Consider the following 14,380-nt stretch of genomic DNA (forward strand, 5'->3'; position numbering starts at 1 on the left):
GGAGGGTGTGGCTGATTCCTGGGAGGGTGCAAATTAGACTTGAAAACAAACAATACTGAAATTACAGACAGCTGTGTGAGTACAACTAAGAAGGGTACTTGGGTATTAAATACACGAGTGCACGCCGTTGTAAATTGATGTGCTTGGAGGCAGAACCGGAAGCCAGCTCAGCTTAGGTGAGAATCAAAATTCTCCCCTTTGGGGGAATGTTGTGTCTAATCATAGGTCATGATTTTTATTCCTTGGGAACAGAGGTGAAGTTAGCATGCTTCTCCTCAGGAGGGGTTGTTATTTCATACCATGTGGGTTAGGAATTATGTGAAGGACCCCAAACAAACGAAAACGAAGCGTCAGGGAGACTAGAAAGCTCCCCTGTCCACTGAGATTCAAACCAGAAAAGTAAAAAAAAAAAAAAAAAAAAAAAAAAAAGGAGACAAGTATTTGAGAACAAATTAATAACTGACGAGCAGAGGGCCTGGATGTTTCCAAAGTGACATTCTGAGAAAACAGCCCAGTTTTTGTCATCAGAAAGTGTAAGTAGGGGCATTGCTGCCTAACAATTATAGTTTCATGTCTGCTGTCCCCAAAGACACATGAACTTGAAACCCGCCGTGGCCTCCGAAGCAGAAGATTCTATGGTCCTGATGAGAGTGTGTGTGTTAGAGCTGTTTCTCCTGGTGAGAAGACGCTAAAGGGTACTTGAATGGAATATTAATAGTTTTGAAGGGCATAACAAAGGTCACAAAATCCTTTCTTCCCCAGACCCCGTGATAGGAGAACAAGGGTTATTTGACGAAATTAAAGGGTAGCAAATGAAGTGCTAATAAAATGAGGTCGTCACTTAATATAATTCATTGCCATGGGAGGTCACAGAGGCAAATTCTGCGGCTGGATTAAATATGGGGCCGGGTAATTTTATGACCGTTAATGATATTTTTAGCAGCTGAAGCTGATCCTGGGAGAGGTAATTCCTGTTACATTCTCCAGTAGGAGCCTCACAGGGGCCTGTGGTCAGCGGCAGAAGCAGTGTGAGTACTGGCCTCGTGCGTTCTACTCTTAGGTGGGATTCGCACTGCACTGGAAAGTACGTTTTAAGGAGGATGTGCCCAAGCATCCCATCTAGACATCCTTTGTGACCTGGGGAAGATGGGATGAGTCAGTTTCTGGACTTGGAGAACCCTTCATCTTACTTGAGTGCCACCGGCTGCCATATACTTTGCTTGAGATTTTAAGTACCCGTTGGAGGTGTTAAAGAGTTTAACATAGTCAGTGCTGTTCCAGGTGAAGGGGCAGGACTGAAAAGTTAGAAAGCGAAGTCATTTAGAAGGGCGGAGCTGAAGAATGTGCAGCTTGTGAGCATTAGAAAGGGTCCCAAAGAAGGGACCTGCCCGCCCCTCCCCTCCTCCCCCTTTCCTCTCTTTTCTGAGACAGGTCTCATGTAGCCCAGGCTAGCCCTGAATCTGCTGTTCTGTCTAAGGATGACCTCATACACTTCATTCTCCCAGGGCTAGAATTACAAGTTTATCTCACTCTGGCTAATTTATATGGGTTTCTGGGCAGCTAACCAAGGACCTAATCGGCTGAGTCTTAGCAGGTTGGTGGGAGTTCGCTGTTCATACAAGGTAAGGAAGGACATTCTAGGGAACAGGAAAAAATAGAACACAAGACCCAGAGACAGAATGTAAAACAACAAATCAGGAGATTGCTGGTCGTTCAGGATCACCGAGGCCCAGTGCTAGAGGGGAGGAGAGGGAGATGTTTGTGTGAAAGCTGAGGGATGGTGGACCCTTGGGGTTTGCTCAGGTCTCCCATCAGCGGTGGAAGCTCAGTGGGCGTGAGGGACGAAGAGGGAGAACTTTGAGAAAAGAGCCCTAGGTTGACTGGCTTCAGCATTTTGACCATGACCCTTATGATCCTGTACAACTCTTGGCTTTACTGTCCACCTGAATCTACCGTGAGTTTAATCACCTGTAGACATGGTCAAGTGGTTACTGTTTGTTTGCTGTTTGTTTTAAGCCTCTCCTCCATTTGGACAGAGCCCTGTTCTTCTAACTCTTTGTTTTTCAAAACAGGGTTTCTCTGTGTAGCCCTGGCTGTCCTGGAACTTGCTCTGTAGGCCAGGCTGGCCTTGAAATCAGAGATCCGCCTGCCTCTGCCTCCCTGTGCTGGGATTAAAGGCGAGCACCACTGCCGCCTGGCTCTTCTCACTCTTAAATGAGCTGTGTGCACCCTTGTGTCTGTTGAGTGTTGCTCCCCGGACTCTGCCTCAAATCCACGACCTTTGGGTAGAAAGAAGGGCAGGAGTCTGCCTAGCCCAGGCGTCTGTGTTCTGTCGAGGTGCCTCAGCAAAGAAGCAAGACAGTGATTTCTTAAGGAGCAGAACCGATGGATTCAAATGTTGAAAATCTATTTTATTAAATGATTTCAGCTAACAAAATAACCAGAAATAAAAAAACAAACAAACAAACAAAAAAAAAAAAAAAACAAACTTGGTTCCTACTTTAGTGATAGTGAATAATATCTCTGTAGCTGTTACTCAAATTTGGAATTTCTGTACCATTAGTATCGATACTTGTAAGAACCCATAGGTGGGAATGGGAAGGAAGGTTTGTGATGGAGACCCACTGATTGCCCTGGTGGGCCCAGGTCTCATCTTTGTGAAGAGTGAACTCTTTAGTATTGTGTTACTAATCAGTGTGATAGAATTGAGGGGTGCCTGTAGGGCTGATGAGGTACAGCTCTGGGCGTGTCTGTGTGGGCCTCTCCAGAGACAGGTAGATCATGAATGAATGCATGCATGCATGAATGAATGAATCCCTTGATGGGCTCATAATTCATATGATGGCATTAATGACAGGTGGATTCTCCGGGAAGAAGCAGGTCACTGGCAGCTTAGTATCATGTCCTGGTCCCCCATTCCTTCCCTTGCTTTCACTGTGGGGTGTGTGTGTGTGTGTGTGTGTGTGTGTGTGTGTGTGTGTGTGTGTGTGTGCACAAGCTAGCGTGTGATGGTGTGCGGGTATCTGTGTATGGAGTCAGAGGACGTATCTCTAGAGTTCATTCTCCTTTTCCGTCATTTGTTCCCAGGTTGAGCTCAGGTTGTCATGGTTGGTGGCAATCGTGCCCTGAGCCGTCTCAAGAATCTTGGGTCCTTTTCTGACTTAGACTTTTTCTGCTTCCTGGTTGGCCAGGAGGTGAACACTTTTTGCAAAGATGTTGTTTCCGAATTGCACAGGGCAGTGTGACATGGGCTAAAGTAACCCTCCTCCCTTAGTTGTTTCCCGTAGGTGTTTGGTCACAGAGATAGTTCACCTGACCTGTACACAGTACAGTCTGCAGTCAGAAGTTCTCCAGAACGTCAGGGAGCTGTGTGATTGACACATATTTCCTAATGAGTACGCTTCACCCGTCATTGTCTTTTAAGACCCTAATTCAAAACCATGAGGTTCCTGCAGAATAGAAACGAGGCCAGCTACAGTAGATGAATGGGTGCACATCTAGCTTCCCATGGTGAGGCTGCCTGCTGCCAGAGATCCATGGGTGGCATTGAAAATCATGGGCATCAGACACTGGACTCTTAAAGGCAAGACCATGATCCACATTGAATTAGGTACAAAAGGAAGTTCCAGCTCTGCTCTTCAAAAACCCTATCTAAGTTCTGTGGCAGAGATGCATCTAAATGTAACATTTTATGGGAAGCTGGCTGACTTTCCACCAAGGTCGTTTAGCTACATACAGCTAGTGTCAAAACAAACAGAGGAGGGGCCACATTGAAGCCATGTCTCCTGCATCTTTGAGTGAGTTTCCCCCCCCCCCTTCCCTGTTTTGAATGTCTGCTACAGTGTTGTTATTTCTAGTACATTTTGAAAAATCCTCTTTTGATGGGCTGTATCATCAGCATCTAGCGGGTATTAATCTTGTCAGTAAGTGAGTAGTGATCAAAGATGCCCGCAAGTATTCGCTAATTCACTTAAGTTTGTATTTATCATCCACTCTCCTGGACTCGACACTCACAAATAAGTCTTCTCTGTCAGAGGTGAGACAAGGAGTACTGGGGAGGAGGGCACACCCCCTGCCGCGCTGAGGGCTGTAATCAATCAGCATGGCGTCTTGTAGTTTCTTTCAAACGCACTCTAGTTTACATGCAGTATGTCTTGTGATGACCAGGTTTGCTACAAGGTTGTTATTGTGTGAAGAAGCAGCACTACTTTAAAAAAAACGTATTTATTGTTTTGTGTACGTGATGACCAGGTTTGCTACAAGGTTGTTATTGTGTGAAGAAGCAGCACTACTTTAAAAAAAACGTATTTATTGTTTTGTGTACGTGTGTGCCGTGCAGGCTCGTGCCTGTGAGTGTGCATGTTAAAGGACACCTTTAGGGGGGTCGCGTCTCTCTCTCCACCTTGAAGTTGGTCCTGGGGGTTGAACCCAGACCATCGGGCTTACACAGCAAGTGCTTTACTGACTGAGCCATCTTGCCACCCCCAAGACATACATGTTTTGAAAGGACAGTGATAATGAAGGAAGGGTATGTCCTTTTTAAAACTTAGAAGTGTTACTCTTCTCCTTGTAGATCTTAGCTGGATCTCCAGAGTTCAAGTGAACCAGGCGGCTGTTCTGAGGCGGGCAGGACAGATCCAGGCTCGAAGAAGCGTGAAGAAGGAATGGCAGGTACAGACCCTCCCTCCTGAGCATTCTGTCCCCACGCCTCACGATGCCTCTTCCCTCAAGGCCACAGTATTGAATTTCGCTCAGGATGCATCTCAACTTAAAGGATTGCAGCTGTCCACGGCTTATTTTAATAATTCATATATGATGATGATGGGTTGGAGAAAGATAACGCATTTATCCAAACAAGTTAAGAATCTTATCACTCTTGAGTGGCCAAACCGCAAATGAATTTGAGGCATCTTTATTCATGAGCGGATTAAACGGCACATTTCCTCAACACGATTTATTCAGTCTCTTAGCCGTGCTTTCTTCAGATGCCTTCTTTTTTAATTTTAAAGCCATAAACATCTACACCCGGTGTGTCCACTGCTGAGGTAGGGGCGTTTACTTCACTTTTGGAGTGAAGATTCCAAAAGCGATGCTTGGTGCCACCCTCCCAGTCAAGCATCCTTGGTGCCTGGCAGACTGAGGTGCGCTGTGCAGCCCCAAAAGGCCTTCGGGGTTCATTTCACAAGAGGAGCAGAGCATTGGGACAGAGGCCTTTCAAGTAACATTTCCCATTCTGCTCACCCTGGTTGAAAAGATTAAAAGGGAAAAAAAAATTAGAGTGAGTTAGAAAATATGAGGATTGTTTTAATAATGGAATTGGATTAAAAAAAAAAAAAAAAACAACCCAGGAACTTGGAGAGTTCGGAAAACATTGCCTGACCTTGGGTCCTGGGGAAGAAAGTAAAACGAAGGTACATCCCACAGTACTGCATTTGCAGCTGGTCCTTGACTGATGAACTGGAGAAGTCAGAAATGGCAGGAGTTGGTGGAGTAGAAAAAAAAAATGAAGTCTGTTTTTTTGTTTTATTCTGGTTAATGTTCATTTTGATTGCCATTCTTTTAAAAATAATTTAATTTAATATTTAATTTTAATTTAATAATTTAATATTTTAATATTTAATAATTTAATATTTAATATTAAATATTAAAAATAATTCAATATTTAAATTGTGTGTGTGTACCCTAGCATACATGCAGGAGTAGAACAAGTTGTAGGAGTTGGTTGTATCCTTCTACCAGGTGAGCCTTGGGGATAGAACTCAGGTCCTCAAGCTTGGCAGCAAGCTCCTTTCCTTGCTGAGCTACCTTGCTGGCTGCGCTTAGTCATTCTCAAGCTCTGCTTATACCCTGCATCAGAAAACGCTTTATAGGAGCATGACCTCAGAGGTTAGCACTCATATTTTGTCTCACGTTTCTCTACAAGCTTCAGGGTTCACCTTCCTATTCCCTTATTTCTCCTCCCCGTCTAGGCCGCGTGGCTCCTGAAGGCTGTTACATGTATAGACCTTACTACACTTTCTGGGGATGACACATTTTCTAACGTCCAACGGCTCTGTTACAAAGCCAAATACCCAATCCGGCAAGACCTCTTAAAAGCCTTAAATATGCAGGACAAAGGTGAGGCGGGTGAAGTCTGGCTGTGACTACCTGGTTATAGTGGAAATTTCTGGAGCCCCGGGACCTGACAAGCACCTGCTAATATGCTATGACTTCAGGTCCCTGCTGGATCCCTGATCTGTGTATGTAGACGGACCACTGCGATTCCCCCTTCAAAGACGGAAGAGATTCCAAGCCTTGGATTCAGGGCAGGTTTTGCATCTTTGACCAGAAGATGTTGGTTGAGAGTTTCCTTGGTTCTTCAGTTTGGGACCCTTTCTATCTGGTGACTGAAATACAGGCTCTGAGTCCCTAGCCACGAGAGGAAAGCCAGTCTCATTACTTACTGATTACATCACATTCGTGAAATAAATGTAAGGCCCTTGAGAATAAAATGCAAATGAGAAGTACTGCCCATTAGGTTAGAACTTACAAAAAAACAAAAAACAAACAAAACGAACAAAAACCAACAAAGACTCCTGTCACCCTCTTAGTGTCCCTGTGAGAAAAATGCTAAGAAGCTGCCCTGAGTTTTGAGCGTATTTGAAACATGGAGAAGACTGGGGGCAGTGGCGATGGTGGTGGTCTTTCTATTTTCTTTATTTTATGTATATGGTGTTCTGTCTGCCTATACTCCTGTGTGCCAGAAGAGGGCACCAGATCTCATTCTGGATGTGAGCACCATGTGGTTGCTGGGAGTTGAACTCAGCACCTGTGGAAGAGCTAGCGGCACTCTTTACCCCTGGGCTATGTCTCCAGCTCCAATCTTTTCTATTTTCTAATGAGAAAAAGACCCGGAGAGCCAGGAGGTGCTGCCAGGGCTCCGCAAGTGGTGTCACTTGCTCGTTTTGGGACGCAGAGCTCTTCTCCGTAGGTGGATGCTTCTTGGCTCTGGAGTGTTCAGTTTCTGTGTGTGCAGGTAAAATGCAGAGTTAGCCCAGTGCAAGCACCACATGATTGAAACCACCACAGCATCTTACTGTTCTTACAAAGGAGGACATTTAGATCCCATTTTATTGAGTTACTCTGAGTTTCCTTTGCATTTTTCTTCATCTGCTGGCTGTCCAAATGCCATGTAAAAGTAGATTTGTCATGTGCATGAAATAAAATATTTCTAACTAAGTATACTGTTTAGGAATTGGGAGGAGAATAATTGAATTAGGTTAAATGACCTCAAAGAACGGTGTCTCAGAACTTGTCTGTAACTAGAAAGATCAAGAACCCACGTGTGTTTCCAGGAGCTGGAAACAGCGAGCGATGAACAAAGCTTCCCGGGGTGAGAAGGTCCAAGAGGAGAGGGGCTTGCTGCCAAGCCTGATGGTGCAGGACCTGAGTCTGATCCCTGGAAGCCACATGGTTGGAAGGAGAGAACCGGCATTTGAGAGATACCCTCTGACTCCCACCTATCGCTGTGGCTTGTGTGGGGAAAGTCTTTCCCCCTTTTGTTTGATTTCTGCCAGTGTTGTCCTAGAAATGATAATTTAAGGTGTAGTGTCTTTGCCGAACTCCATGTAAAGCAGCCTGTTATTCCCTCTTCATAGGCATCACCACGGCTGCGGTCTGTGTCTATCCTGCCCGTGTTTGCGACGCCGTGAAGGCGCTGAAGGCCGCAGGCTGCAGTATCCCCGTGGCATCAGGTAAGACTTTCGGTGGCTTTTACCCCTGTTTTTCAACATCTGGGGTTCTTTAGCACAGTCAGCCTGGAGTGTCCTCCATACATTTATACTGTGATTGTGTTGCTTTCATAAATGTAGTTGTGTTGATGCATGATTTTAGTGAAATAAACATGCCTCTTGACACAGCTGGCTACTGACTTAGATGCCCGAAGCCCACGCTGTGGAAGGAGACAGCTAACTCCCTCAAATTGTCTTCTGACTTTATGTGCACATATGTACACATGAAATGAATAATAATAATAATAATAATAATAATAAAAATACTATAAGAAGCTTCAGTGCATGTGTCTGTTGATAGAGAGGTAGAGACAGATCATATTAGATTCTAGTTTTTAAAAAGGCTACAAGAATGTCCTAGTACTTTACATGAACAGTCTGAGTCAGGTATGTTGGAACATGCTTATAATTCCAGCATTTAGGAGGCTGAGGCAGGGGGATTGCTACTTCTTCAAGGCCAGCCTCGGCTACATGGAAAGACCATGCCTCAAAAAGAAAAGAAAAAGAAAAAATTTACAAAGATGAGCTGCTTATTTCACTTGTCATCTTGTAAGGTTTATCTTTTATGTTGTTTGTACTTGCATGGGTTCTTAGGAATCAGGACCCTGTGAGCACTCACAGAAGTCAGAGGAAGAAGTTCCTCTAACACTACTGTAGATGGCGTGAGCCGCCTTGTGGGTGCTGGGGCTGAAGCTTTCCCGAAAGCATCCCTGCTTCTCAGTGCCAAGCCATTGCTCCAGCCCCTGCACTAAGTTTGTTTGTGTGTAGCCTGTGTGGGAGGATGGCCAACATATTTGACAGCTACCCCTCTGTCGTCCTTAGTTTTCACCATCTCAGTGCGTTAGCCTCTCATTTACACACCAGAGCAATGTGTGTGGTCTGTGGCAGCAGACCCCAGGAGTTTGTAGGGTAGGAAAGGACGGCAGGCATGCTTAGGAGCAGAGGTGAGTGAATGGGAAAAACTTCTAGTTCTCAAAACCGTAGGTGTGTGTTTTTCTTCTGTGCTTTCTTGGCCTTGTCCCTGCAGTGACAGGTGCTCCCCCTGCAGTGTCAGGTACTCCCCCTCCCTGCAGTGTCAGGTGCTCCCCCTCCCCCCTGCAGTGACAGGTGCTCTCCCTCCTCCCTGCAGTAACAGGTGCTCCCCCTCCCCCTGCAGTGACGGGTGCTTCCCCCCTGCAGTGACAGGTGCTTCCCCCCTGCAGTGACAGGTGCTCTCCCCTGCAGTGACAGGTGCTCCCCCTCCCCCTGCAGTGACAGGTGCTCCCCCTCCCCCTGCAGTGACAGGTGCTCCCCCTCCCCCTGCAGTGACAGGTGCTCCCCCTCCCCCTGCAGTGACAGGTGCTCCCCCCTACTTACTATGTGTGCTGTGCAAATATCTCAGCAACAACTGAACTTCCAGAGAGGCTCATGTTACCATGTCCCCCCCCAAAGCGGGTGCTCGCTTGCACTCGGCCCTGCATGTTGCCTTGTGTTTCCCGAGTGATGCTAAAGTACCCTTGGTGCTGTCATCTCTCACTTCGTCCTACCGACTGACCTCCCTCATCCTCCCCTCCCTGTTCCCTTTCCTTTAAATCTCTCCCAGTGGCCACTGGCTTTCCAGCTGGACAGACTCATTTAAAGACACGATTGGAAGAGATCAGACTGGCAGTAGAGGATGGCGCCACTGAAATAGACGTGGTCATTAACAGGACCCTGGTACTGACCGGCCGGTGGGAAGGTAGGTGCGGGTCCTTGCTCCCAGCGAGCCCAGCCCTTCCTGGTGGGTTATGTGCAGATCTGGAAGGAGGCAGCCTGACTTGGGAATCAAGTCAGAGGTCAGAGGAGACCTGGCTAAGAGTGCTGCTCTTGAGGTCCTTATAAGTCTAGATCATTCCCTGTCTGCAGAAACGTATGTCCGTCTGTGTAATTAGGTGTTCAGTTATTCCATGCAGTAAAACCAGATTAAACTTTATTATTTGCTTCCTTTTTAAGAGTTATGACTATTCTGTACTGTTTTGGTTTTCAAAACATAAATCACTCTAGGTAAGCCTTCCAAGCAAGGTTTATTTGAGTATATTCAGGGAGGTCACCCTTTTTACATTAGTCTTTGTGGACTTTGAGGATGTGTGCTATTAGTAAGCTGATTCAGTGTGTTTTTACTACCATAAATGTTATTGCATATTCATCTTCAGAGTTAGGGCCTCACTGTCATGCCAGACCGCAATAAGATAATGTCATTCCAGTAACAGGATACTATTTTTACAACGGGGTCTAAAATAATGAAATGGATTTTACCTATTCTTATATATATGTCTTGTATCCTAAAGGTGAGGACATTAATAATAACTAAAATAACTATAGTACAGTCTGAAAAAAATTACCATAGCATGGAATATAACTAACTTCTTAAATGAAACTAAATTAATACCAAGATAATATATTGTTTCTTGGTAGATGTACATATCAAGCAAACCACATATTTTAAGTATGGAGGATCAGTTGGTCACTGTTAATTTATTTTGTATTTATTTGTGGGTGTATGGGGGGGATGTATATATACCAAGGCTCGACTGTGGATAGCAGAGGACAACTTTTAGGGGTCAGTTTTCTTCCTCCGCGTGTGTCCTGGGGAATCAAACTCAGGTCATCAGGCTTGGTTATTGGTGTCTTTACCTCCTGAGCCATCTTGCTGGCTACTATGTATCACTGTTAACTGAGATGTATCCATCTGGTAACTGAGATGGCTTTAGCGCCTAAGGGGCATGTAGCATATGCTGGACAAAAGATGTTCCACTCCCAGGGCGGGACAAAGTGGGACAACATGAGATTTTATCACTGGTGCCATGGGAAGCCTATGAATTGTCTATTTCTGGGCCTTCTATTCAGTAGTTTCAGTTGGAAGTCAAACCCTATTAACTGAGACAACAGATATTGAAACCAGGTCTGAGAGAGAAGACTGACATTTATCTGTAAACGTTTGTTTCTGAAACCCAGTTCTGTTGTTCAGCACCTGTGAACCATTTGTGTTTTGTTAGGAGGCAACAGAGATTCAGTCAGCAGTTTAATTACATGCTACTCAGAGGAAGTCTTGAGAGTGTTATGCCAGAGACCTTGACCAGTACCATCTTCCAGTTATGAAGCATGTGTGTCTGTTACACAGTAGGGAAAGGAGGGCCTGCCCCATGCGAAATCTCCACACCCTGTTTATTGCATCCTATTGGCTTGAACCGAGTCAATTACAAGGTCACCATCAGCGGCCACACGCGAAGCTGGAAAACATGGTTTTCAGCAGGAGTACGAGCTACATTCCAGTCTTTCCCATTTCCTTCCCCCTCTCTTAGCTATACTACCGTTATTAGCAGTTCACAAACCTTTTTTTTTTTTTTTTTAAACTTGTGCCCCGTCTAGGACTATGGTCTGTGTGTGTTTTGGGTATTCTTAATCTTTCTTAAAAGTCATATCTTATATATGTTCTTGTTCTTATGTATTCTGCTGATCTGCTTTTGGTCACAGATTTCAGAGTTGTGGATAATGTAAATATGCGTCATATTTTAAATAAATCGGGAAATGTTTGTTCTTTATGTCTTTTACAAGCAGGTGGCGACAGAGACGAGCAGTTTGTATTATAACTTGTGCTCTTGTCTCTCAAGTTCTTCTAATTGAAAAATAAAATCCAATAGGAGATGGGTTTTGATGTAATTGGCTAGCCTTTAACAGACTTAGGAATGGCTGTTTTTGAGATAATAATTTCCCCAAAGTAGGCATTTCCACAAAATATAATAACACATTTTTGTCCTAGACCATACTTTTCCATTAACTTTTTTTTATGGTGTTAATAACCTCTTGACCCAAACCAAATTGAAAAGGAGCATTTAATGCTAGAAATTCCTTTCTAAACAGAAACCAGCAGTGACTTTTAAGCCTTTCCCTCATCGCAGTATTTTGTCTTAATTTTGATTCTCAGCTTGATTGTGTATTGTGTTATTCACTGCCCTGTTTTTGGATTAGATGTTTACTGAATTAGGAGCTGTATATTCATTTTGTGGAAGGAACTGGTGGGAATGCCCACCAGGCTGTTACATTTCTGTGTGTTGGGTTCTCTCCTCAGGTTGCTAAGTTACACTGTGTGTTATCTGCTTTTCTCATTGCTGTAGCAAAATGCCCAATGAAGGCAGCTTGAGGAAGAAATGGCTTATCTTGAGACAGCCCATCCCGGCAGAGACATCAAACAAAGTCTCAAGTCCTGATTCAGGAGGAGATGAATGCAATGTTCAGCTCACTTTCTCCTTTTATTATTCAGCCTGGGACCGCAGAGGAGGGCTCCTGCTACCCACAGGGCTCCTGCTACCCACAGGGCTCCTGCTACCCACAGGGCTGTTCTGAGAGACATTCTCTTACAGATGTGCCCACATGTTTCTTTCTAGAGTGAGCCTAGATCCCAGCAAGTGGGTGCCAGGAAAGATGAACTACAGTGTTGCCCTTTGTGAAGCACAACAGAAATAGACCCAGCCATTTTAAATTCCCCCCTTGTCCATGTCTCATGGCCCAGAAGCTGACGGCTCCACCTTGGGTGCTCTGAGCTCTGTGAGGAGACTGCATATGAGATCCTGTCTCTGTGTTCTGTTGCTGTAAAGAGACGCATGTGTGGCCATGGAAACTCTTGTAAATGAAAGCATTTAATTGGGACTTGTTTACAGTTTCACAGTTTTAGTCTGTTGTCATCATGTCAGGGAGACTGGAGGTGTGCAGGCAGACTTGGTAGCGGGAACCATCTGGACATATGGAAGTAGCCAAATCTGGATCCAAAGGCAGTTAGAAGAGCGAGCCACTCAGCCTGGTTTGGGCGAAACCTCCAAGCCCATCCTCAGTGACACACTTCCTGTACCAGGCCACACCTCCTCCAGTAAAGCCACGCCTCCTCCAGTAAAGCCACACCTCCTAATCCTTTAAATAGCTCCACTCCTATCTCATTCAAATAGTGGGGGGCAACTTTTGCTCAGATACCACGCTCCCATTCTTATCTTATTCCTTTTATTTTTTTATTTTTTTTATTTTTTTTGTGTGTATATCAGTGTTTTGCCTCCATTTACGTATATGCATCACACACATGTCTCATGCCCAAGGAGGACAGAAACAGGCATTAGATCACTTCTCTACTCTGTAGAGAGAGCCAGGTTCAGCCACATTGTCTTCCATGTTGGCTACCAGACCCCTAAGCACTGGAGTCCTCATCTGCTTGCTTGTTCCGTGTGTTCTAGGCTCCTGTCCACTTTCCTTTTCAACTGTATCACTCAGCACTGTTTTCAGAGAAGCAGAGACTCGGAGTCTGTAAGTCATCTTGAAATCAGGGAATCTGGCGCATGGGGGGGGGTAGTTACCTTTCCCTCTATTAACAATGTAATAAAGAAACCTTATTAGATGAGGTGCCTCCTTGTTTACTGAGGATGATTTTGTTGGTGGTTTTGTTATCTTGAGTGTGGTGATGCATTCAGAAAATACTGAAATCCCAGCATTCCTGAAATGCCCTACCTGAGCAGTGATGGCTGCTGCGGTCTCCATTACAGAATACTTTTTGTTTAGTCTTACCCTGTCCTTGCAGCATGGTCCCATTCTGTTAGTCCTTTTCCCTAAGCCATGTTTACCTCATTCACACTGCCCTGTCCTGACATTACGTCCCTGTCTCCTGCTCATGCTGACAAGTGTATATCTGTTTGTCACCTAGTACAGAGTGAGGAGGGTATTGTTTGCTGTCTGGATTACATGACAAGCATTTCCCAAGTTCTTGATCCAGCTCCCTTCTGTTGTGGAATAGAATATTTGTTTAACTATGTAAAGATGTGCTACTGTCTCCCTTTGCCTGCCTAAGGCACCTGATTGGTCTAATAAAAAGCTGAATGGCCTGTAGCTAGGCAGAAGAGCGATAGGATGGGCTGGCAGACAGAGAGGAAAGGGGAGCCAGCCAGCCGGACACCGAGGAAGCAGGATGGATGGTATGTAGATGAGGTACAGGAACATTGGGATAGTTAAAAGAACTAGCTAGAAACAAGCTTAAGCTAAGGCTGAGCAGTCTGCATGCCATGATTTGGGAGCTGCCTCATGGTCCAAGAAAGCCTGCTATATCCTTCCCTCACATTCCTGAGCCAGTGCTGGTACAGCCAGAACTGAGAGCTGGATGTGAAGGAGCAAGAGGCTCCTGTGAGAGTCTCCCGAGGCCTCTGGCATTCTTAGTGTCAGTAATACTCCTGTCCTGTGGTTTATGCGTACACACACACACACACACACACACACACACACGTACATGTGTTGACATTGACACCTAAATTGCATTGCATGTCTTGGAGAAAGCTTTAGCCGCAAGGGCCTCATCGTCCATGCACTCTGTGAGCAGCTTTGATAATTACATGCCTTCTGTAGTTGATACACCTAGGGATGGTCTTGTTTCTGTTACACAGATAAACCTAATATATTTACCAGTGACATAGAGATGTTCTCAGATTTAGACCTTGCTCTGGAGTCTAGTTCTGTTAGCTTAGGACTGGAGCTGCCTTCTCTGGCTTTGGGGACCAAGTATCCACAGGACATCTGTGGTTGTGGTCCAGACCTGATGTTTTTTTGCACAGTGTGTTCTGTTG

General features: G+C 45.1%; 1 protein-coding gene across 2 annotated transcripts in view; it reads left to right on the plus strand.

Moving 5' to 3' along the window:
• Positions 1 to 14,380, plus strand: part of Dera (deoxyribose-phosphate aldolase) — a 79,240-nt gene that overhangs the window by 18,277 nt on the left and 46,583 nt on the right. The window contains exons 2-5 of one of the 2 annotated variants that reach the window (XM_051173100.1): positions 4,574 to 4,671; positions 5,970 to 6,117; positions 7,638 to 7,733; positions 9,352 to 9,486. In XM_051173100.1, coding sequence (XP_051029057.1) covers positions 4,574 to 4,671; positions 5,970 to 6,117; positions 7,638 to 7,733; positions 9,352 to 9,486 — 477 coding nt within the window. The remainder of the gene's footprint in view (positions 1 to 4,573; positions 4,672 to 5,969; positions 6,118 to 7,637; positions 7,734 to 9,351; positions 9,487 to 14,380) is intronic. The other variant, XM_051173101.1, reaches the window with a different exon arrangement.

Source organism: Phodopus roborovskii, unplaced genomic scaffold (genome assembly GCF_943737965.1).
Source record: "Phodopus roborovskii unplaced genomic scaffold, PHOROB, whole genome shotgun sequence".
NCBI classification, from domain to species: Eukaryota; Metazoa; Chordata; class Mammalia; order Rodentia; family Cricetidae; genus Phodopus; species Phodopus roborovskii.